This window comes from Dromaius novaehollandiae, chromosome 11 (assembly GCF_036370855.1).
Source record: "Dromaius novaehollandiae isolate bDroNov1 chromosome 11, bDroNov1.hap1, whole genome shotgun sequence".
In the NCBI taxonomy this organism is placed as follows: Eukaryota; Metazoa; Chordata; class Aves; order Casuariiformes; family Dromaiidae; genus Dromaius; species Dromaius novaehollandiae.
In genome coordinates, this window is record NC_088108.1 from 15,490,447 (window position 1) to 15,513,783 (window position 23,337).

Genomic DNA, 23,337 nt, shown 5'->3' on the forward strand with positions numbered 1-23,337 from the left:
TGATGGCCTTGTTCTAATACCTGAGTATTTGTGTTTGTCTGAAGTAATAGATCACAAAGCATGTCTTCCTACTGTTGATGACAAAAGTGTCATTTTTGGAAAACATACTTTTTTATTGTTCATCATTAGATTCCATTGGGAAAAAAAGGATAGTGTGATGTATCCGTATCCAGCCATGATGATACCATCTTGATTATCTAAACTTAGGAGGATTTCACTTCAAGCATTCTGGCATATATTCAGGGTTGTTTTAGTTTTTGTGTATTCTTGGTGATTCAGCACTGTGATTTTTTTGTATTTGGATTCCTGTGATCTTAGTGTCTGTCTTTTTTTTCTCCTTTCTTCTGATCAATGTTTTGGATTCATTTTCCTTGTAATCGCTGCTTCACTCTGCAAATTTGCATGTTGTGTCTGATGTTCAATGTTGTGTCACACTGTTGGCAATAGCCTTGTTGTTGCTTGTTGCTGTTTTATGCTCATTTGTTTTTGAAATCTCCCTTGATATTACTCCGGAAGACAGAATCCAGCACAGATGGGATTTTGTTGAGGAAAGGGATCATTGATCTCACTGTAGTTCTGCTTTTCGGAATGTATCACCTTGCAAGGTTCTTGCTCGCTTCCCCAGGTATTCCGTTTTGTGAATACATTTTCAGGTGTTTTTCCTCTCTTGCCTTATTTGCGTTGATCAGTTTGAAATCATTTTCTCATTAGAATGTCTACCTATTACTTGAGCTGCAAGAACTGACTAGAACGTTCTTAACACTATATTTACATTGGTGAATATATTTACAAGTGATACGTTATGGTCTGTAGCTTTACCCCACTATGCTATTGGCTACAACTTCAAGGGGGGAGGAGGATTTCAAATGTAAGAGAGGTCTCCAAGTGTTATACTAATGAAGTAAGTCCAAAAGTAAGAATCTAGTAAGAATTTCCAAAGAAGAAAACTTGTAAGTCTGTATTTAACTATGAATTATAGTTGTGTAGTGCAAAATGAGATTTACTTACAGGTTTTATAGGTGCTTTGTGCCATTTTTGACATTCTGTGTCATTCCATCTGACTCCCTGCTGCCATTCCAGGAGAGGGCAAGTCTCCTGTTAAGTCCTTTATTGTATCTGCCATGTCTGTATTGGACATCTTATGGCTTTTGCAATGGCATTAGACATTGAGGCAAATGAATCATACTATCCATGAACGAAATTTGCTTGAAGTGTAACTTTAAAGGCAAAATTTTACAAAACAAAGATCTATAGAAGTATTTCTATGATTTGTCTGTATTTCAACCAGATGAAGAGAACAATTGCTTATGTTTAGCTAACAGTGTTGGAAATTCAAGCATTACAATACTACAACCTAATCAACTGTTTGTGCACTGATCTAAGTCATTTTCTAAACTGAAGAGGTGTGTGTATACTAAAATTCTCTTAGCTTAAAGGAGGTTTAGAAAAAAACAGTTACAACCTGTTTAGTTAAATCAGAGAACAGACCTTATGGGCTTCTATTCAAGTCATAGGGTTTTGCAAGCTTACACTTTTAAGTGTACTCCATTCTTAGGTGTGGAACAATTTTGCTAATGTGGCTGTAGAAGTATATTTACACTAGCATGATCCTGTGGATACCAGAGGAATGCATTTTGTTTTGCTTCAACTGGGAATACCTACAATATAGGTAAATATTCCATTCCAAAATTACGTCCATTGATGTAAAACTGCACATTATGACTATGCAAAGCAAAAGAGAATATTTCCCAGTGCTCCTGAATCTAGTTAAACATGTACTTTCTAGGTGTAAGACAAAAGTTTTAAAAGACATGAAATTATGTAATTTTAAATTTTAAAAATCATATTATTTTTAATATTTCATAAAGAGCCAAGGTTTGAGAGTTCTGCTGTACATTATGTATGCAGGTAGTGACTATGTCCATTATCAGCATATTTCATCAATTTAGTTGTTGATAGTAGGTTATTAAATTGTAAATACTTAGAACCTACACTTCCAAAGGGATCTGTGTTAATTGTCTAAGAGGCTACAGACCTTTCCTTTCCTTTCCTTTCTTTTTTTTCTGTAGTTCTACCAATATTTTATTAAGGGAACTACTCAGGTAGAGATGCTGATATTCACATAGGTGTACCCAAGACAGAGCATAAGCCATGTTGTTAGCAGTTACTACTGTACTTTATGCCAGCAGTTTCCTGCAATTTAATATCAGGATCAAAGTTTTCTTAATTTTATTCTTAAAACTAATAATATTGGCAAGAATGTATTTAAGTACCAAAATCCATGTCATTAATGGCTTAGAAGTATATACTAATGAAGTAAAGACAATCACAGCTGCCTAGCTGAGATACCTTTTATCTTTCCAAGGAAATTAAGGGTGGATGAGAGGACAGCGACTGCTGCATAAGAGTTCAGGGTTTCCAGTATATTCTCTTTTGAAAGCTGAATTTTTTATTCTTTCATCTGAAATCTACGTGTATATTTACAGCTACTTGAAGACTGAGTCAGAGATAAGGCTGGACCTGAGCTTGTTTCAGCAGGCAGTTTCCAAAATGTATTGTCTTATGCATGTGCAGAAACACACATACACAAAATGTAATTCTTAGATGTCACTTTTTGTTACAATGCTTTTCTACAAATAGTGAAAAGTAGGCAAAAGAGGAGTCATAGTGCATTTTTTATCAAAAGAAATATCCCTATCAAAATATCCCAGTATGAGAAGAAACAGAATACCTACTATAAGCACAAAGAATATATTTTAATCATTAATAATTGTAGTACTTGCTTATGTGTTTAGTGCGTTTACATGCTTAGTTTTGAAGTTCCATTAGTTTGCAAACCAGTGACTGTGAGACTTATTACACTGTGTAGTATTTCTTTTTTGTAATGCTTATTACTGACCAAAACATCGTATTTCTGTTGTAGGAATAAGCAACTACTGTTCCTTTGTTTTCTTCAAAAAGTACAATGTTTGATATTTTATTGCACTTGCGTGGTCTCTCTTACTGTGATACCTGAGTGTCTCACTTTAGATTATTTATCCTCACACTCCCTCTGGGCTGGTTTTGTATTATTTTCCAGTGAGGAGAAGATGCATAGCAGCTAATGGTCATATTTTTAGTACTTCAGAGCATTTAAAATGTAAATGATGAAGTGAAATACAAAAAGCATGTCTGCAGCTCACACCTAATTAATTGTATCAGTATCTCAGTGGTCATTACACACATGCAGGTTACGCAAAAACATTTCAAAGGAGCAAAATTCAAAAATGCATGATTTATTCTAAGTTAGTGGCTCCGCCATATTCCCCTGCCCTTTGCCGTGGTGGCGGGCGCATTACAGGGCATCTGTGGAAAACGTGCTGGGGAAGCACTGGGGTGCTTCGGCTTTCTGAGCCTGTGGCGACCCTGATGCAGTTTAAGTACGCGCGGCGGTTACGATGGCAGCTCCCGGTTTGCTCTACGCCTGGTGCAGCGAGCTTTTCAGTCGTTTAGTGATTAAGCTCTTTGTCTGAGGCGACTGTTTGCCGCTAGCGGGCCATTCCCCGCGTTTCTGCGTGAGGCCCGCCTGCCGCAGGTGCCTGGCGCCGAAGGGCGCAGGCCGCAGCGCGGAGCCCAGCGGCAGCCGCAGAGCCGTGGTGGCCGGGGCTCGCCGCGAGCCTGCTCCCGACCCGCCCGGCCCCGCGCCGCGCTCCCCTCCCGCCGGCGAAATCCTGCTCTCTCAGCCCGTCCTCCTCTCACAGCGACTCGCAGGAGCAGCCGCGGGCGTCAGTCCCCCCCGGGCCTTGGTCTCGCTCCCACCGGCGGCGCCGCCCGCCCCTCCCGCCGCGCGGCGCGGCGCGGGCAGGCTGAGGGCAGCGGCTTCGGCGGCGGCGGCTGCGCCTGCTCGGGCGCCGGGGCAGGCCGCGCCGCGCGCTGACGTCTTGCCGCGGCGGCGAGGCTGGTCGCGAGACGAGCGGCGGGGAGGGGGAGGGGGAGAAGGCCGCGCGCGCTCGCGCCCCGTTGCCTAGCCCAGCCTGTGATTGGTGCAGGCCCCGGACCTGGCGGACCCGAATGCAAGGCCCCGGCGGCGGCGGCGGCGGCGGCGGAGTCGTGCGGCCCGACCCCCCCCCCCGGCCCGAGCCCGCGGCGCGGCCTGCTCGGCGCGGGGACCCGCACAGGTGAGCGGGGGTGGGGGGGGGCCCGGCCCGGCGGGGCAGGGGGACAATGGAGGCGGCTAGGCCGCGCCGCAGGCCGCGCCCGAGGCCTGCGGACTCCGCCGCCGTCGCCGGCGGGCCCGGCCGCTGCCGCCCTGCAGCCGGCCGGCGAGCGCGGCCCGCCGCTGGCGGCCGCTGCGCCGGGCGAGGCCAGCGGGCGTCGCCGGCGGGCCCTGCGGCGGAGGGGCCTTTTCAGGCGGCCAGAAAATGGCGGAAAACAAAATGTCGGCCGTCGGGGCGGGGAAGCTGCAGCTCCGTGGGCCGTCGCGCTGCCGGGACAGGGGTTATCTCCGCCTCCCCGTCCCGCGGCCGGTATGGGACGCCCAGCTCCTGTTCCGCCGGGGCCGCCCGGGAGGAGCGGGCCGGGGGAGGGGAGCCGGCGGCGGCCCCAGGCGGAGGAACGGGGGCTGCCGCCTCGGGCAGTGGCGGCGGGGAGCGGCAGCCCCTTCCCCTGCGCGCCCCTCGGGCCTGCGGACGGGCGGAGTCCTCCGGCCGCGCCGCAGCCCCGCGCCCATTACGGGCTCCTTTGTCTCCATGTCGTGCGCTCCCACTCCTCCCTCTCTGCCTCCTCCTCCTCGCCCTCCTCCCTCATGGCACAGCGCCGGCCTCCTGCCCGCAGCCGCGCCGCCCGGGCGCTGCAGGTCCCCCGTTATTGCCCGAGGCCGCGGGTGCCAGCAGGGCCCTCCTCCGCGCGCCGGCTTCCCCCGTCCCGCCGCTACTGCGGGCGGCGCCCACCCTGGCAGCGCCGCCCGCGCGCTCCCGCCTGCTGGCGGCGGCGCCCCGCGCGCCCTCGCCGGGAGCCGTTGAGAGTCGGAGTGCGCGCGGCTGCAGGCGGCCGCGAGCCGTCACGCACATGCCGCCCTGCCTCGGTGCCGCTGCGCAGCGCCCGCCCGGGTCTGCCTGTGCGCGCTGCTGCGCGATGAAATTTTGTTGCTCCTGTAGCCGTAGATACAGCGCGTACGTTTAATTTCATCCGCTCTATTAACAGCTTTAAGGCTATTTCTGGCAATAAGACAAAATGTCATTTAGTTTTTTTTGCCTTTTTCATTTTAAATAAGCTTGTACTTTAAGTTTTCACGGACGTTTTATAGGTGAACGTAATGTAGGTCTGTCCAAATGGATATGTTAATTTTTAATACCCAGTCTTTTTCATGTGTAAACCTCCACATGATTTCCTGAAGTGGCTTCTCTCATGTGAGGTTTCTGCCGAAGCAGGATGTTTCACGTTGCCTTTCTATTGGTTACTGCATTAAAAATAATAAAAAAGAAATGTGTTCAGGGGAGGATAACTTGTATTCTTATTGAACTTGAGTACTGACAGATAACTGAATTTGAAAACGTCTGCTTTGAATTTCTCAACTACAGATGAATTTGTTTGTTATGTTGTATAAGAATGATTACTGGTGTGTCTGGGCTTGGTCCTTTCATTTAAATGTCAAATGCGGTTTAAGGAAATGTCTACAACTCCAGAGAAACTGTGATGTTAATGTTGTGTTTTACTTTATTATATGTCAACAAGGCTTAAGTATTTCAGAAGAAATTTTGTATTTCAAAGGAATACTTCAAAGCTGACCATGCAAACATGCTTTGTTTGAAGATGTGTGTAAAATTGTGACCAGAATTAGTATTTGTAGGGCCACACCTTTTATGGATATAATAAAATGTATTAAATACATACTCTTGATTTATGCAGCTTTATTAAGTTATACTTTTAGGTTATAATGCTTGACTCAATGGCATTTTGTGGAAATACTTTGTACTTTATTAAAATTCCAAGTATGGCCACAGTGCCTGGAAGGCTTCATTGTACCTCTTGAGTGCGAGGAAGACACCTTTCGGTTCCTGGAAAGTGTTGAATTGTGGAGGGTTTCTTTTTTTTTTTTTCTCCTTCTACTTAAAATACTTTGCTGAAGATCTCTCGATTTAATATGTTTTGTGAAAGCTTTATCAAAGAAAATTAAAATGTTATTGCTAATTTTATGGTATTATTATTATGGGAAGAGTAAGTTACCAATAAATCAATGAATGTTCATGGAGTGATGTTCATAAGGGGCTGGGCCCTTACCAGTTTTTCAGTTGAGTGTGTAGTTATTAATAAAATATGTATATTTTTCTTAGGTAGTCCTGAATAGGCAAGCATAATGTTTGATTAAAAAAAATTTCACAGCACTCCTGCCTTTAGACAGAGAGGTCATAAATCCCATTTGTATTGTACGCTTTCTGACCTGGTCTCAACTGAGCCTTATCTAAGGAGGAGCTTTGGCGTAAAGAACTGAAATATTTCACAGTCCTATGTAGGTTGAAATCAACCTTCTTCTGAAGCTAGTTAAAAAGATTACTGTGTTTTTCAAAAAAAGCAAAGCAATATCAAATAAATTGCATACATCTTCTAAAAACTTAGAGACGCTACTCTAGGAGTCCTCATTTAGGTTTCATGGAATTCTACATTTTGGGATCTGCAGGTAATGCACTGCTTTCTGTTGCAAGATAGTGTGCTACAATTTAAAAAAATAATGAAAATATTAATGTATTTAAAAATGAAATCACTTTATTGTCTAATGTAAATAAAGCATTTTCACAGTATTTTTTTCAAATATGTGGGGTAGAGGAGAAGGGGAATTGAGGGGAAAACTTGAGATCTTAATTGTTTGAATGAAGAGAGACTTGGATAGGTTCAAATTATGGCTACTTACAGAATTGTGGCTATCCAGGTTATTTCTCAGTTTTGTTTTTTTTTTTAAGTTTGATTTGGCCACCTCTTCCAAAATTGCATGGATGTGTATTGTGGTATACGGCAGAAAGAAGCTGTAAAGAAGCACAGTTAATAACTTATCATAAAGCAGCAGAAAAGGTGGTAAGATTTGCATACACATGTAGTGCATGAAATGACATCATCTGCCCTACTGAAATCTGAGCAGAAATATCTAATTGTGACAGAGTTGTGTGTCTTATCTGTTGTTAATTGCTCCCATATTAGCGATTAGGGACTATTCTGCTATCACTGTATGCCTCTAAGACCACAAAGTAAATATAAAAAAATCTGTGATTTAATAGTTGTAGCAAATCTGTCATTTTTGTGGATTGAGAGTTTATAATAGTATACTTAAGCAGTGGCTTAATACCAGTTGCGTTGACTGAGATACAGCTTCATTGTGATTATGGCCAGCGTGTCATCATCCATCTCTGTTTTTAGTAGAAATTTAAGATAATTGTACATTCGCAGAAGGTACCATTCCATATCTTTTGTAGTTTTTATAGCCCTGTTAGCTTCTGGGAAAATATTCTTAGTGACTCTAAGCTATCCTTGCAAAAATTTTGATTTAAATTAAAATTTACAGTCTTGCTTTGTGTAGAATTTTCTACATAGCACAATATGTAATATGTTTACATTTAGGCACCTAATTATATAATCTGAAAATAAATGAAACTGCATATTAATAAGGAAGAAAACTAGAATATTCTTCCTGTAATCTCAAGTTGATATAATTTAACATAATTTTAATTGTTTACATTAAAAGAGAAGGATTGCATGAACTAAAAAGCCATGGTCAAGGAACTGTAAAGTATTGCTTTAATTCAGAAGTTACTACTTTAAACTAGCCATGCATAGACTAGAGTTGTCTCTTATTTTGTAATAGCAAGTATATACTTTGTCAGCTACCCTGAGTTTCAAGTGGCTGTGGAAATAATTTAAGAATGATTGAGTATTGCATTGAGATTCTGCAGTTGCTTTGTGATTCTTAGAGTAACAAAAGGATTTGATCTTGTACCTGTAACTTTTAAAACTACATTGAAATTTGATTGTGTGGGTGAAATTGGTGTAGTGAAATCCTTGACTACTTTTCTTCATTGATAGTGTTTGACTTGTGCTTTTATAGTACCAGTTGGCCTATGAAAATACTTGTTCTGTTTACGGCACCATCCAAAAGTTATATTATGTGGTTCTTACAGTTCCTTAAGAAGTAAGATTTTTTTTCTGTAAGAGCTAGTATTCTAGATTTAAAGACAATTTGAGAGAAGTAGGTTTGAACAAATAATAGCTGAAAAAAAGTGTTGAAAGGATAATAGTGACACTAGATGATATAAGTTCTTTCATTCTTTTGTATTCTCAGTTAAGTTGGAACCTCCTTGGGGTGGAACGGTGACCTTTTTTTTGAAATTGGCGTCATTGCGGACTGCTTGCTGCTTCCTTCACTTGAGGATTTCAAGAGTATAAAAGAAGGAATAATCGCTGCTCAGTTCCTTCCTTGATAATGAAGATGCAGTAAGCATGGATTGTGTTTTCCATCTTTTGTCTCTTTAAGATTATTTGTTATTCTGTTTTGTGTTTCTTCATTTAGAAAAAAAAAAGCAAAGACAAAGTGATTCCCATCTGGCACACGTATCTTGGCCTGCACAGAGTAGGAATTCTGCATCAGCTGCTGAAGTGAAGGCATCTAACACAGTCATAAAAATGAGGCAAACTCGTGTAGCAGCAGCATTGGTTTTGAGCATCCCCTCGTCTCAGTGGCTTGCTGCCTGGTTTAAATGACATTTTGAGCTTCAGTTTTAACAGGCAGACTGAGCCTGCTGCCTGATACAGTACACAGAACACCAGATTCTGTGAGTCTGCCCAGTGCTGCATGGTTCTTTTCATTGATTTGGTGTCATCATCTCCCATATCTCTCCGTGGCAATTTGATTCCGGACCAAGGATCTGGTGCAGTCGGTTCTGGTGAGCCAGAAGTGTTACAGTAAACACAGTAAACTTGGTTTGTTAAGGTCTTTCACCATGGAATCTAGTGCCCATTATTGATAGAGCTTCCCAGGTGTTCTAAGAGAAATTGATGTTATGTCTACTGCAGAGTTTAATTTGCTTCTTGCTTAGTGTGTTAGCAAAAGTTGCATTAGGTCCCTGGCTCTTTCTGGGTCCCTTGACTCTGGCTCGGAGGCTGTCTCAGAGATTTTAGGCACTAGTTGTTTATTCTTACAGGTTGGCCTATTTTATTATTCTCTCAGCTTAACTATGTTAGCTCTTAACTCTGTTGCAGTGTATTTCACTTCAGTAGGGTAGTCAAATATGTAGCATCGTGAAGTGCTTGAGATTTCTGTTACATTTTAGATTTAGATGAGCAGACTTAATCAGAATTTCATGATAGGAGATGGTGAACTTTCTGTGAGATCTAGAAGAGCAAAGTCAAGGTTGATATTACAGTGCTGCAAGAATCATATTTTTGAGACTTGCTCTTAAAAGCCTTCATACTTCTTCTTTCATCTCTGCACCATCCAGTGCCGGCTAGTTCTGATTTGAGCTCTTACTCCACCTTCACTTACCACAGCTCCTAAAACTCTTCATTCTGTCTGTGATACTGTCAGTTATTTCAGATTATTTGACATGAAGGGGACAGTAAGTACAAGATTTTGTCTTGTGCAATAAAGCCCTCTTAAGTGAGAGATTTGTTCACCTATGAAAGCCTTGCTCTCTGTATACCTCCATAGCTGTTTCTGCTGAATCACTTCATCTGGGCTAAGAACTCTGCATAAAACTGCCTGTTGAGGTTGCAGCAAACTGCCATATGGTCAGAATCTTCATACTTTAATGCATAGTAATGTAAATAATATGGAGAAACGCTAATTTATCCCTATTCCTTGTATTTTATGGAAGACCTCTGTCAAAGAAATGTTACATGCATTCTCTTACTCTGAAAGCAAGTTTGTGTACCTGCCAGCTACCAATGGAGCTTTTTACCAAAGGTAAAAGAAAGCAGGTTGTGTGTGGTGTACAGGAGATGTGGCATGTTCAAGACAGATACAATACCAGAAATTGAGATCTCAGTAAAATTGAGTTTAGCGAGATAAATCTCAACATTGACTCTTACCATGCTAAAATCCTGAGAGGTAACTTGAATTGTACTTAACGAGAGTACTAGAATCTTGGAAGATGTGCACATCATTGAATAAAACTAGCATGGTTACATGGCAAGGTTTGAAGAGCCGACTGAAGTAAAAAAGACTGAGAAAAAAACAGCAGTCTGACAAAAGAGAAATCTGAAAACAGAAACCCCTGAGCATTAAGGGAATTGGAAGAGTCTAAGCAGCAAAGGAATTGTACAAAAAAAAAGAAAAGAAAAGCAAGCTGTAACAGTTGAGGAGAAGAGCAGGAAGTTTACAAAGAATTGATGAGTTTATTGTACCAAAAGCTTTAAAGTTTCAGTTTTCTAGAAGAGGAATATTGCAGATAACTTCATAGAGCTGGCTTTTTTTCTGGCAGCAGAAATGAGGCAGCAGAGAAGGGATAGTGTCAGAAGAAACGATTTCTAGAATAACCTGACAGTTTTGAAGTAAAATGTCAGGCAACATTGATAATACAGTCCTAACACTGAATTGGTAAATAGAGGTAAATAATGGTATCAGCGCAGAAGTCTGCTAAACATTTTTACTTCTTTAGTACGTATAATGTCAATGGAGACCTTGAAATAAGTTGGCCTTTCTTCTGCTTAGTGTTGACTGTTATAATGGGTAGCTATGCAATGTGCACGCAAATCTGAATGAGTGCCGATTACATTTTCTGCTAGGCTCTTTGTCAGACATTTTTAATGATGCAAAAGGGGTCATGTACAGCTGCTGAAAGAGAAAATCAGCTTCAGCAATTTTGTCCCTATGCAATTTTTTCAGATCTTACCTACAATTAAACAATTTAATGACATTAACCCCCTGAAATTCTGTTTTTTTGGAACAGGTGTTAAGTGTATACAAAATCATGAAAGAATCTGAAAAGTTGCTGTTCTTGGTGCAATTTTCTACTTTCCTCAATGCACTCTGTAGCTCCGCACATACAGAATTACTAATCTTGATAATTATTTGAAACAGCATATCCAGAGGATAGGGATAGAGCAAAGATAACTTTTCCATGCATGATAGATTGTGTATGTTACTATGATAAGGCATACTGGTAGCGATAGCATGTGTATGCTGTTCAGGTGACTTAATTTCTTGGTTCTACAGGCAGTTAGCTCCATTTTGTCTAAGACAAAGTTAATTTGTTTCTTGACAAAGTTCTCTGCTTTTGGTAATAAGCTCTGTGTAACTGGATTCAGTTGTTTACTAATAAGTGTTACGTTGTTTTGTTACTGTGGTGAGATGCTTTTGCCAGTATTGCTTTTCAGATTTTTGCTTTCAATTTGTGAGCTATTATCCTATGGAGAGAATCTCATAAAATTGCACAGTATTTTAATGTTCAGTTTGTGGTGGAGAAAATGAATTGTTTAGGCCTTTTCTGTGCTTACTGCTCCTTGAAATAAAGTAACATGGTAGTGTGATTCTCCAAAGCACTTGCTAGTTAAATTCTACAGGTTGTAAACCAAACTGTTCTTCTAGACCAGGCAATACCCAAAGATTTGCTTTAAAAAAAAAAAAAAAAAAAGTCCTGTCCAAGAATTACTGAAATGTTTGATTTTACTCATACAAGTAATTCTTTTGATTACTTTGGAACTACTTATGCCTGGAAACATTTGCAGGATTTTAGGTCAAAAATATACTTAAAAAAAACCAAAGCCATAGAGCAAAGTGAATTGTATGAAGTACTGCATGCTTTTCTCTTGAACTTTCGGATAAATATTTTTCTGTATTTGTCAGTGCAACACATTAATCCGGTGAAGCTAATCAACACAGTAATTCTGCATTTAACATAAATTCTGATTTTGCTTTTGCAGTTATTTGTGAAGGAACTTAGCTGAATATGGATCCAGGTGGTGGAAGTCTTGGATTGCAAACACAAGAATCCAAAATGCCTCACACTATGATTATGCAGGATTTTGGTAAACATTTTAACTATTAAGCATTAATGAATAAAATCTTTTTTTTCTGCTATACATGTTTAAATGATATCAAAATGTAGACGTGACTCGCATATTATAATAATGCTGTTTTCATGGCATTTTGAAGAAAATTAAATACAAAATTTAAGATGATGTATCATATGTCTTTGTATAGTTTGGTTGCTAATCCTGAAATATTCACCTATTTCGAAAACTTAAGTAATTCTAAAAAAAAAAAAAAAAAAAAGTTAACTCTGTGGCCTAGTGCTCTAGATCAACCAGAAAATGTTATATAGATTTCTGTGGGTTTTTTTGGTGTGTCTCTGTTTTGAAATACTCCAGCAAAACAGTATAAGCATTTACGTCCATGCTTTTGTGTGTAAAAATACAATCGATTACTGTCTCCAGTTCCCCTTCAGGATATTTCAGTAAATGAGGTGGGGAAATAATGACTTTGTGTGACAACAGAGAACTGTTGTTGTGTAGACAACAGTTTACAGATTTAAGTCAATCTGTATGTTCTATATGTTCTCTCAAGAATGTGAGTCCAGGTGCTGTACTGATGTAAGAGAACTTGTTTTTTTGAGGTTAGTACTGTTTCTTTAGATGGCAATGCCAAATAACTTGAGCAGTTTTGAAGGTTTCGCAAAAGTACAGCAAGAAGTCCACACTCTTATTTGCAGGTCTACATTTCTGTATTGTGGCAGGAGAAGACCTTCTTAGGTATTGGGAAGGACCATGTCTCTGTGCTAATATGAATTAATATCCTTCGGAGTGTACCAGAATAATTGCACTTGCATTACAGTGCTGAATAATTTTAACTCTTCTGTTTTTTCATTCTAAAAAGAAACATGTTCCTGCATGTTTCATTCATTAAAACTGATTTGTGTGGTAAAATAAATCATTGTGCATCCTTTTTTACACATAGAAAAGTAGTTTGCAAATTTGACTGGTCAGTCAAATCTGTTCATGGAAAAATAGAGGTTTCTGCTTCCAGCCATTCCTTACACCATGCCAAATTGTTGGAAATTGTATTATAAATATGGCATACAACTAAGCACTAAATTTTTATCAAAGCCATTAAAATATAAAGCATGAGAGGGTCCTTTCATCATAACAGCAATTAATGCATGCTTACCAAACTTACAGTATCATGCAAGAATTTTATGAGTGTTCAAATTGCTACCGTAACCAAACATTTCTAATTGGAATTAAAAAAAAAAGATGGAATTACAAACTGATCTTTAGTTTTAAAAATATCAGCATCGTAAACCCCTAAACATGGGGCAAATTCCGTTTGAAGGAAGAGACGTGTTTTGTTTTACTGAAAGAATACAGACTGGTGTGGATTGTCTTTATCTGATGAAATGTAAAAATGTAGATTGTTGAAAAGCAATTGTTCAACTATGTTTATCTTGTCTATGTCGTTATTCCATTCCTTAGATAAGCTCTAGTAATTCAGTAATTTTAACATTTTTCTCCTCATTCATAATTGTTTCTTAGTGGCTGGAATGGCTGGCACTGCTCATATTGACGGAGACCATATTGTTGTATCAGTCCCTGAAGCTGTCCTAGTTTCTGATGTTGTTACCGATGAGGGGATAACTCTTGATCATGGCTTAGCAGCTGAAGTTGTCCAAGGACCTGACATCATCACTGAAACTGATGTTGTAACAGAAGGTGTAATTGTTCCTGATTCTGTTCTGGAAGCTGATGTTGCTATTGAAGAAGCTTTAGATACCAGTGATCATGTTTTGACTTCTGATCTAATAACAGAAACTGTTAGAGTTCCTGATCAGGTTTTTGTGGCTGACCTTGTTACGGGTCCTGATGGACATTTGGAGCATGTGGTGCAAGACTCTGTGTCAGGAGCCAACTCACCTACAATGGTTTCAGAAGAAGTTCTTGTAACCAACTCAGATTCGGAAGCAGTGATTCAAGCAGCTGGTACTGTTCCTGGCTCCACAGTGACTATAAAAGCAGAAGATGATGATGATGGCAAAAGTACATCTGAAGACTACTTAATGATATCCTGTAAGTGAAATAAGGGTAGATATGAACAGGAGATTATCAGAAGTAGAAGTCTAGTGGGGAGAAATTACTAAAACTGGACTCTTGCTACACTCTGTAACAGAACTCTCAAATAATAGTCTGTTGCTCAGTTAATTCTTGTTGTCTGGATTTGGGTTTTCTAAATGAAAAATCCATTGTCAGCAATACAACAAGAAAAAGAATGACATCCATGGTGTCAAGTGAATGAGTGCCTGTGCATGTGTTTTTGAAACTAGATATTCCTGAAAATTGATACATTAAAAGCAAATTTTGAGTTAAACGTTCTACATATTTTCAGTGGTACATTTTTAAAATACTCAAGCATGTTACCAATTTATGTAGATGCATGTAAAAATAACATGTTGGGTTTTATCAATAGAATCCAACAAAGAAATAGTTTTTTAAGATAAGCTATTCAAAATTGTTTTTCTTATTTTCAACAAAATATTGTTTGTTTAGCTGTATTAAAAACTATAGTAGCCATCGTATTGTATGTTGCTCTGTTCTGGACTCTACTTGACATTAAGGAGTTGTGTGCATTCACTGATTAGCTCTCTAAAAATTGAAAGTGGCTGTCCATTTCAGTTTCCACACAACATTCAGACCGGTACCGCTCCTCGAGGAAGCTGTATGTTCTTACACTATTTGTTGAGTGAGAGCAACCAAAAGGGTTAGTGAAATGCTACCTTAGGTATATTATGTTTCTTCAGTGGTTAAATTATATTTATGATACCGGTTTTTACTGTTGAGCAAGGTTTTAAAATATATGATAATTCATTACAGACTTTTGACTTTTCCACATGAATTATTGAAATATGAATAGGTCAACACAGCTTTTATTTAGTCAGAAGGAATGTGTTTAAAAAAAGACAATGCCAGGTGTGTCAAAGTGTCAGTCTCTTCACAGCAAACTGCATTTATTAAAAATTTCAAGATGGAGGACATTACTGAATAGTGATTATAATGATTTCTGTTTTTCATAGTATGTATATTGCTTTTCTGTAAAATATTTTTTTAGTATTCATTTTTTCTTCAGTGTAAGGTAGACAGCTATGATTTTTTTCATCATATTATCCCTACTATAATGCCTTATGTCACTAATGCAAGTTAAAAAGGGTTTTTTGGAACAAGAACCAAAAAAAAGTTCAGTCTAAATGCAAATTAAACATACAACAACAAAATTCCTGTTTATTTGTAAGTAAAGGAACACCATTTTTACAGTCAGTTGTTTCATTGAAAAAATTCCTCCTTTCTGACAGAGTACTTACGATGAGTTGTATTCTGTAACTGCGGTATTTCCAACTGCACCTTTGTAATTGTAAGTAAAGTCATCCTTGGACTTCCTTCTAAGATAGATAAGTATGATTTGATAATAATGGTCACTGCACTTAGACCAGAGTGTCTTAAACTTCCAGTAACAGTTACTTAATGATCTCAGCTCTGTCTAATTATTTGAGATATATAGAGTATTGTCAGGTGTTCTCAAGCCTACTGAAGGTTTTGGCAGTGTTTACAAACCAGCCTGAAACACAGTTTTAGGTCCTATATGCATGTATAAGAAACTGATAAGTCTCAGTAATCACAGTTGGAAGCTATGTTATTAGTCTGAAATTCTGTTCTCATCATTTTAGGCATGTTAAGACAGTCTCTTGCCTCTGTTAAGCTTTGAGGCTATATTGTGCTGGGTATGCCACTTTAATCCAGCTCAGTGTCTGTTCTGTTGATTTTTTTTTTCCCAGAAGGTATCAATCTCATGCAGGTGTGAGTGTTTTTTTTCTTTTTTTTTTAACATTTTTCAGGTTAGCCTTGAATTTATTATGTTTCTGAAGGTAATCTGTTACGTATGATAGATAAACGCATCAGTTTAGCAAAGAGTTTAAAACACTTTTTATTTATTTATATTTTTTTAAATTCACAAATGTTCAGTAAGTATTGTAGAGAGGTAATTTTATGGTTTAATTTCTTGTGTGTATATGTACAGTCGTGGAACTTTTTTATGATATGAGTCACATCAAAGTGATCATTCTAAAAATCTCAAATACTTCTTAGTTGTCTTTAATGAAAATTAACAGCTAAAAAAAGGGGGGCTTTACATGAAGTGACCAGTTATCTCTTCATGGAATACCACCAACTGTTCTGTGGAACACAGTTTGGGAACTTCTAAAATATTACATTTTACAGTATAAAGCTGAGCAGCATGTGGAATTTTAACTTACAATTGTCTTATTTTGTTGGGAATTACAGTTTAAATATACTGAAAGGTATTTTTTACCATTTAAGAATAAATTCCCCTGTAGCTATTTTATACACTATTGGTAATTTTTTATATATATATGTGTGTGTGTATATATATATATATATATTTGGAAAATAATGTTTATTTTGATAATAGTTCTGAAAATGAGATGTGTATAATTTTGTAACTGCGAATATTCATTGGAAGATTGTCACCACTCAGCTATCTCAGTGCAGATGAATTCAGCTTGTTAAAATCAGCCTTAGGAGCATGACACTGAAAAATCACTTCTTGATACATCCACAAAACAAGCTACAGGATATGCATAATCCCATCTTTTAAATCTCCCATTTAAAAGGGACTTGCTAAAAAGGAAGTTCAAAGTTAATGCATAGGGTATGCTCATGCACCCACCATTCTTCTACTGAGATGTGAAAATTATGTACAGTACATCCCATTTTGCCCAGGAAGAGTTAGCACACTTGTAGCTTAAAACATACCCTTTTTTGTTTTTCAGGTTTGCGATATTCAGACCCACAGCGGATTGCCAGCTCCCGATCCGTGTGTTGGCCCTGCATGCACTATGCTGGTGACCTCATACCCACCAAAGAACAACACTGGAGCTGGCCTTTAGGGGTAAGGTACTGTTCCACCACCACCTCCTTTTTAGTATATTACAATACAGTGTTACATAATTTGCTAAACATTTTAATATTAATATTCCTATATTCTAACCTACGGGATGTAAAATAAGTATATCAGACATTAGAAAAATATGCAAAATTGTAAAACCATGGGACTTATCTTGCCCTCATGTTATCCCTGTGGGCTCCTATGGTGGGTGTGATATTACCAGCATAGTGCATGCTGAGGCATCACATGAATTGGGAGCTGGCAATCCACGGTGAATCTGGACATCACACACCTGAAAACAGCTAAGAAAGGTAAGTTTAACACTGCACGTGTGCTGAGTTTTCCTTTAAATGTTGTTATTTAGGAGAATTCAGCATATATTTATAAAGGTTCTCTGTTTTGTTTTTGTCAGTTATTTTTTAAAGTGAGGAGATAATATTATGTAGTGCTTCTGGTGGATGAGTCAGATATGGAAGACACTTTCCTAGGCTTCCATTGACATAAAGTAAACGTTCCTGTCCCTGACAGCTATCACTTGGAAAAAGCATCAGATAATTTAGCATTAATGAGTTAGCAGTCTGTAGTTGGAGTCATATTACTTAGACAGTAGAATATTACCACCATCTATTTAAAAAAGCCCTCGTATTTTGGAATTGTACAAAGATTACTTGCCCAGCTGTGTTGATTGTTTTTCCCTTATGTGAATGTGTTCAAAAAATGGATTGAAACCATCAAATTTACTTTGTATAAAATGGCGGTTTAAGCAATGGCAATTACCAGTTCAACTTCTTTTGCTGTTTGGTGGTTGAAACAGAAGGCAACATCTTAAAAACAGCAGTCTATATCATTATCATTTATCAATACAGCATGTATTTTTCAGATTTTGTTATATTGCACTTTTACTTTTTTAGAAAAGTGATTTCAGAGGCCGTACATATAGAGGCTTCATGGTACATTCCCATAACTTTAGCTTAAATTGTAGAGACCGAAGATCTTTGAAAACGCAGAGGATGCTTAATGGTGTGGGAGTTTGTCCCTCTAACAGTTTTTCCTGTTTTTTAAAGGATATTAAAAATTCTGGTGCTTTACTTGAAAAGGTAAAATACAAGCTTACATACTATATTATATTAATGTATTTTACTTCATATTTGATTGAACATATTCATATAAAATTTTTAAAATAGAAAATTTCCTCTTTTTTCTTTATATAATCTTTGTTGTATTGCAATTGATGTCCTGGTAAGACAGCTAATCTAAAATTGTATGTTTATTCTTACAGTATTTCATCAGATAAATATTCAGTCACTTTCATCCAATGTTAGTTAAATAGTTTGGAATTCTTTCCCCAAAGAAAACTTACATCACATACAACTGATTACTGCACTGCTCAGTAGGAACTTTCTGTTGTTAAATAACCTTCTAATACTGAAATACTTATTTTCTATGTGAAACTGATACTGTGTTATGTTTATAAAATCTGAGAGTTTAGAAAAAGTTGCTGTTACTTGACTTGCAGATTAGAAAATAACTCTATGTTAAAAATGTGTACTATCACCTGCCAATTCTAAGATTACAGTAACTGCATAGAATTAGTGATTTCTTCCTCCCTCCAACCTTTTACTTTTCTTTCTGCATTTCAACAGCAACTTTAGTCATACAGATATATATTTGATCATTCCTGTCTTGTACTATTAGTTAATCTTCAATCCTTCAAAAACTCAAAACATGCAGTAGAACTAACATTAAACGTGTTTATCATTTTGAAGAATTTGGATGAGAAACTTCTATACATGTTAAAAGCCAGGCAGAAAAGTATTTTTGTTAATTTCCAAAATAATGATAATGATAATCCGTAATATATGATAATAGTTTTTCCAAGACAAGTATTTTTTTGAGCTTATCCTTTTTCCTGCTAGTAGAGGATGCATAATCCTCTCCTTTAACAAACCCATTCTGGCAGCATAAAATAACTTCCGTGAGCAGATGTAATAACTTTCTCATATTGGATATAAGGATGTACTAATAACCTGATGCTGGTAAACTGACTTGTCAGAGGAATTTGTGGATTTCTCTGGCTTTGTGAATTTTTATGGTGTTCATATTCTTACTATTTTCATTGTCCTGCAAGGTAACACAAACACCATGCGCTGCCTGTCCAATTATAACAGATAAAGGTATTGATACTGCTGGCATCAATATTGCTAGTAAGAGATTTAAAATGTTTTCAATTAAAAAACACAGAATTTCCCTGGGGATGTTTTTAGTTATTTCCACTGGTCGAAGTTAGGTTGCGGGTTTTTTTGGCAATGCAATTAGTCTGTTTTTTCCAAAAAAGAGAGCACCAAAGCATATCATATTGCTTTTTAAGGTTTTTCCTTTATTTTAATCGAAACATATAATTTAATTTTAGTGGTTCTTTAATTAGATCAAATACTTTCTTAGTAATTACCTGATTGTATCTATTTCTGTTCTTAGTAGCGTATGTACTGTTCTGACACAGTCCGAGGCTTGTGAAATAAAAGTTTCATCAGTGTGGGGATGAAAAATGGTTTAGTTTGGATAGATGTTTCTGTGAAATTCTGTCTGTGGATCATTTGGGATTGCTGTAGTGGATTTCCATCCCTGGTGCAGGGAGGGCATCTGCTCTTTCTCTAGCAGGTTCTGAACCACCTCGCATGACTGGCTGGGGTACTAAGAAAAATTTAAACTAACTCCAGTTTACCTCAGTACACCAGGCTGTAGCCTGAAGTAGTGAGCAGCTCTTCAAGAGCAGTCATCACTGCACTGAGGGCAGGAAACTTAGAGGGGGATTGGGAACCAGTGCAGCCATCCCAAGGTAAGCCAACCTTTACTCAGTAATCAGAGCCCTCGGTTGTCTGCACTGAGTAGACAGTAGTCAATGTAAAACACTTTTGTCACTTAAAATACCAATTTTAATGCTTTTTTTTCTTTTTTCTTTTTTTTTACCTAATATGTACATATTTTAATGTTACACATGCAATAAATTGCAAATCCCTATAGTGTATTTAATACAGGTTTTATTTTCCTTTTGAAGGAATTCTTACCTATTTAGAGGACTTCAGTGGGTGTTCAGTATTGCATAGGTTTGTCCTGGCCATCTGCACAGGAGCTAATTTTATCCATTGAGACAAGTGTGTTGGCAGTGTATATGTCAGAAAGATGCTTGGTTCGGTGGCCTTTGTGTTGATGGTTTCCATCCATATATATGGATGTCTGTGTGAACGCATATGTTACCAAAACAGTGTCACTTCTAAACTTTAACTTACAGTTTAAGTGTAACTTTTTGTTAAATAAATAGAATCAGCATTTTGAATATACAGGTCAATTATATTGTAATAACTAAGTTGCAGGCATAAAGAATGAGAACTCAGTTTCACATAATATTATTTGGATTTATTTTCATCTCATCTTTTAATCAGCTATATGATATATTATACAGTGATCTTTGTTAATTTGTAGGTTTTTAAGTGATAAAGTAGTTAAAACCATAATTTGTTTTAGTGTGAAAGTTTAGTCAAATTTTTGACACACACTGCTTTCACTGGGAAGTTACTTAGAATCAGCAGTCTTGATAGGAATCAGCTGCTAGGGGTCAGTCACCAGTATTTTACAGTAGTGAAACTTCCTGGAATTCTTATTAGACTGTAGCAGTCAACTCTGGGTTAGTTTTTGGGTGTATGTTTAATTTTACTTTTTGATGCATTTTTGCTTTCTAACTGAAATAGTTTCAGGCATAACCAGTACCCACAAAGTATTTTATGACAAGCTCCCTCTTGTGTTCTTCATTCTACAACTTGTGTTTGGTTTCCAGAGTTGTGACAATTAAATTGAATATTGATCTTCTGGAATCTCTTTCCCTTTCAAATTTCTTAAGATGACCTAATTTATGAAGGCCATTTATGAATGCAGTCTTTTACTGTACATGAGGATAATAGTAGAAAAAATCTTGCTAGTTATTACTTTGACTTTTAAAAAATGTTTGATCCTCATTATTATTCTCTTATTTTTACAGTGGATGATGTTGGAGAAAAATTGGACCATATAGGAAGCACCCCCTTAAAAATCAGTACAGAGGTGTCAAATGATGACGTTGCTAAAGACGATGGGTTTGGTTCAGAAGTTATCAAAGTTTATATATTTAAAGCTGAAGCTGAAGATGATGTCGAAATAGGTACCTTTTAAATTCTATTTATTCCAGTAGTATGAAGTATTTGGGGGTATTTTTGGTCCTTTTTTAAATATTTAATTAATTAATCATACTCCAGTGACTGGAATTTTTTGTGGAGTGTGGCATTTGTAGAGACTGTCGATACGCAGTTAAGACATGATGTGTATTAATCCTAAATTCAGGGTTTTTTTGACCAGCAGTATTTATTTTCACCTGCCTATGCTACAGGGTCCCAAAGCCTGAATGTAGAAGTGGTTGGACATCTGCAGTTGTTTTTCAGCTGATGCTTTTTTCTGACTTTGCAAGACAGAATGCTATGAGTAGTAAAGTTTTCTATCCAGTGGACTTCTTTTCTATTGTTTTAGTGTTTCAATTTTTTTTTCACTCAACTGACTAAAAAACATACTGATCTCTTGACCTTTTCCGCCCCTGTGTAGTAGAGAGAGACTTAATTATAAGGGATTCGAATTAAGATACCACACTTTATAATGCAGTCACTATCCTATCTGTCCTGCCTTGAAGACTGGTTTAAATGTAATAATTTGTAACCTGCTTGTGATTCAGCTGCTGAACCATTGCTATTTTCCTGCTGCTGTATTAAGATAAACTGTAATCAGTGTCAGTTTACCATACTGAAAACTACAGCAATTGAAGAATTAGTGCATAAATAGGTCAGATATCCTTGCATTAGAGGCAGCATTTCCACAAGCAGAGTAGACAGCTGGGGTTTCAGAGGCTGATTTTTAATTTGCAGGTAGAATTCTGGCAGAACTCAAAATCTCATGGATGTAACAGCTGTCTGCTCATAGCTGTTAACAGTGGATGTTCATAATATCTCACCTCTTTGCAGAGGGTAGATAACATGGTGCTGCTTTCTTAGAGGACTTTCTAGAACACAGAACACAGATGTGCAATAAAGTTGTTTATAATGCAAAGTCCATGACTTTTTCCCCAAGAAATCCCAGAAAATTGGCCTCCTCCTACATCAGCACAGAGAAGCCTCTAGAGTGGATTTCTGTCATAGAACAGTCTTTGGTAGCCTTGGTGCAGAGAGAGGGAGAAGATTGCTGGGGTTTTAGTCATGCAGTATTGTCCAAACCTAACCAAGAAACTCTTGCTCTGCAGTTCGCACCACATGATAGATCCAGAACTCTTTCAGGAGCCTTGCAAATAGACATAGCCAGTCCAGGTTCTGTTCACTGTAACTTGTAACAGCACTGTTCCCCTCACAGTTGTTCTCAGAGCTGAAACCTCTGGCTTTTACCAGTTCACCTCTGCACTTAGGTACTCGAACCTCTGCCTTGCTGGAATGTGTCTGGCATGGGACATCTAAGCTCATTCACAGGGCGAATCAGTCTGTTTCTGTTCTTCCTGGAGCAGTGAAGAGAGATCACCTCCAACAGACAAGCAGTATTGGCCTGGCTATACTGTGCAAACCTTGAGCTTCAGACAGAACTGTGGATTAGATGAGATAAGTCCTCCAACTAGTAACAGTCCTGGTGCTTTTTTTCAAGCAACTTGAACTACTGCTTCAGGAAATTTTCAGCTATATAATGCCTTTTTTTGTCTTCTCTGAGAAGTTATCTTTTCAGCTGAAATTAATGACAGAAAAGGATTGTTACAGCAGGGATGATCAGACTATTAGCTAATGGGGCAGTTATCTTTGCTTTTCTCTCTCTCAGGATAGGCTCAGAACTTGTTAGATTGCCTTACAAGTTGCTCAGTATCTTTTGTAGGATGATAAGGTGTAGGATTTTGGAGCCTATTAGTCCTTCATCGGGTTGCCAGGTAACTTTGCATATTTTGCTATCCATTCTATTTTGAACAGACAGTATCTGACTCTACGAAAGGGTTGTGAGTATTTCTGTAAGGCCCTGAGGCTTTCCCTATTTGATCCTGAATTTCTTACAAATATAAGAGGTTGTGAGGGCCATGTCTTTCCTAAGGGCATGAGGAAAGGATCTAGAGAAGCAGCATCTTAACATCTCTCATCTGTTGTAACATCTGTTTCATCTGCCAGTTCCTACATGAATTGCCAGGCCCTGTTCTTGAATATGGTTTCTTCCTCTGGGGATAGGTTGTCAGTCTTGAGGGACAGACTGCTAATGCAGCAGCGGGAAGAATTGAAATCTCTTATGGCTGAAAACTTAATTTACAGCAGGGACCTTCTTGTGAGCCACTCTCAATGCTTCTGGTATAGCCATGAGGTAGTCCTGCAAATTATCCTGTTCGCTGCTGG

The 23,337-nt window shown here is 38.4% G+C and overlaps 1 protein-coding gene across 3 annotated transcripts in view; it reads left to right on the top strand.

Annotated features, from left to right (window-relative positions):
* The first annotated feature begins 3,889 nt into the window (after positions 1-3,889).
* The window catches only part of ZNF711 (zinc finger protein 711), a 28,516-nt gene continuing 9,068 nt past the window's right edge, over positions 3,890-23,337 (top strand). Inside the window, exons 1-5 of one of the 3 annotated variants that reach the window (XM_026101301.2) lie at positions 3,890-4,157; positions 8,306-8,457; positions 11,884-11,988; positions 13,492-14,022; positions 20,943-21,101. In XM_026101301.2, the coding sequence (XP_025957086.1) occupies positions 11,910-11,988; positions 13,492-14,022; positions 20,943-21,101 (769 nt within the window). In that variant the 5' untranslated portion in view covers positions 3,890-4,157; positions 8,306-8,457; positions 11,884-11,909. Of the gene's footprint in view, positions 4,158-8,305; positions 8,458-8,498; positions 8,907-11,883; positions 11,989-13,491; positions 14,023-20,942; positions 21,102-23,337 lie in introns of those variants that run through there. The other 2 variants (XM_026101300.2, XM_026101299.2) reach the window with 2 other exon arrangements.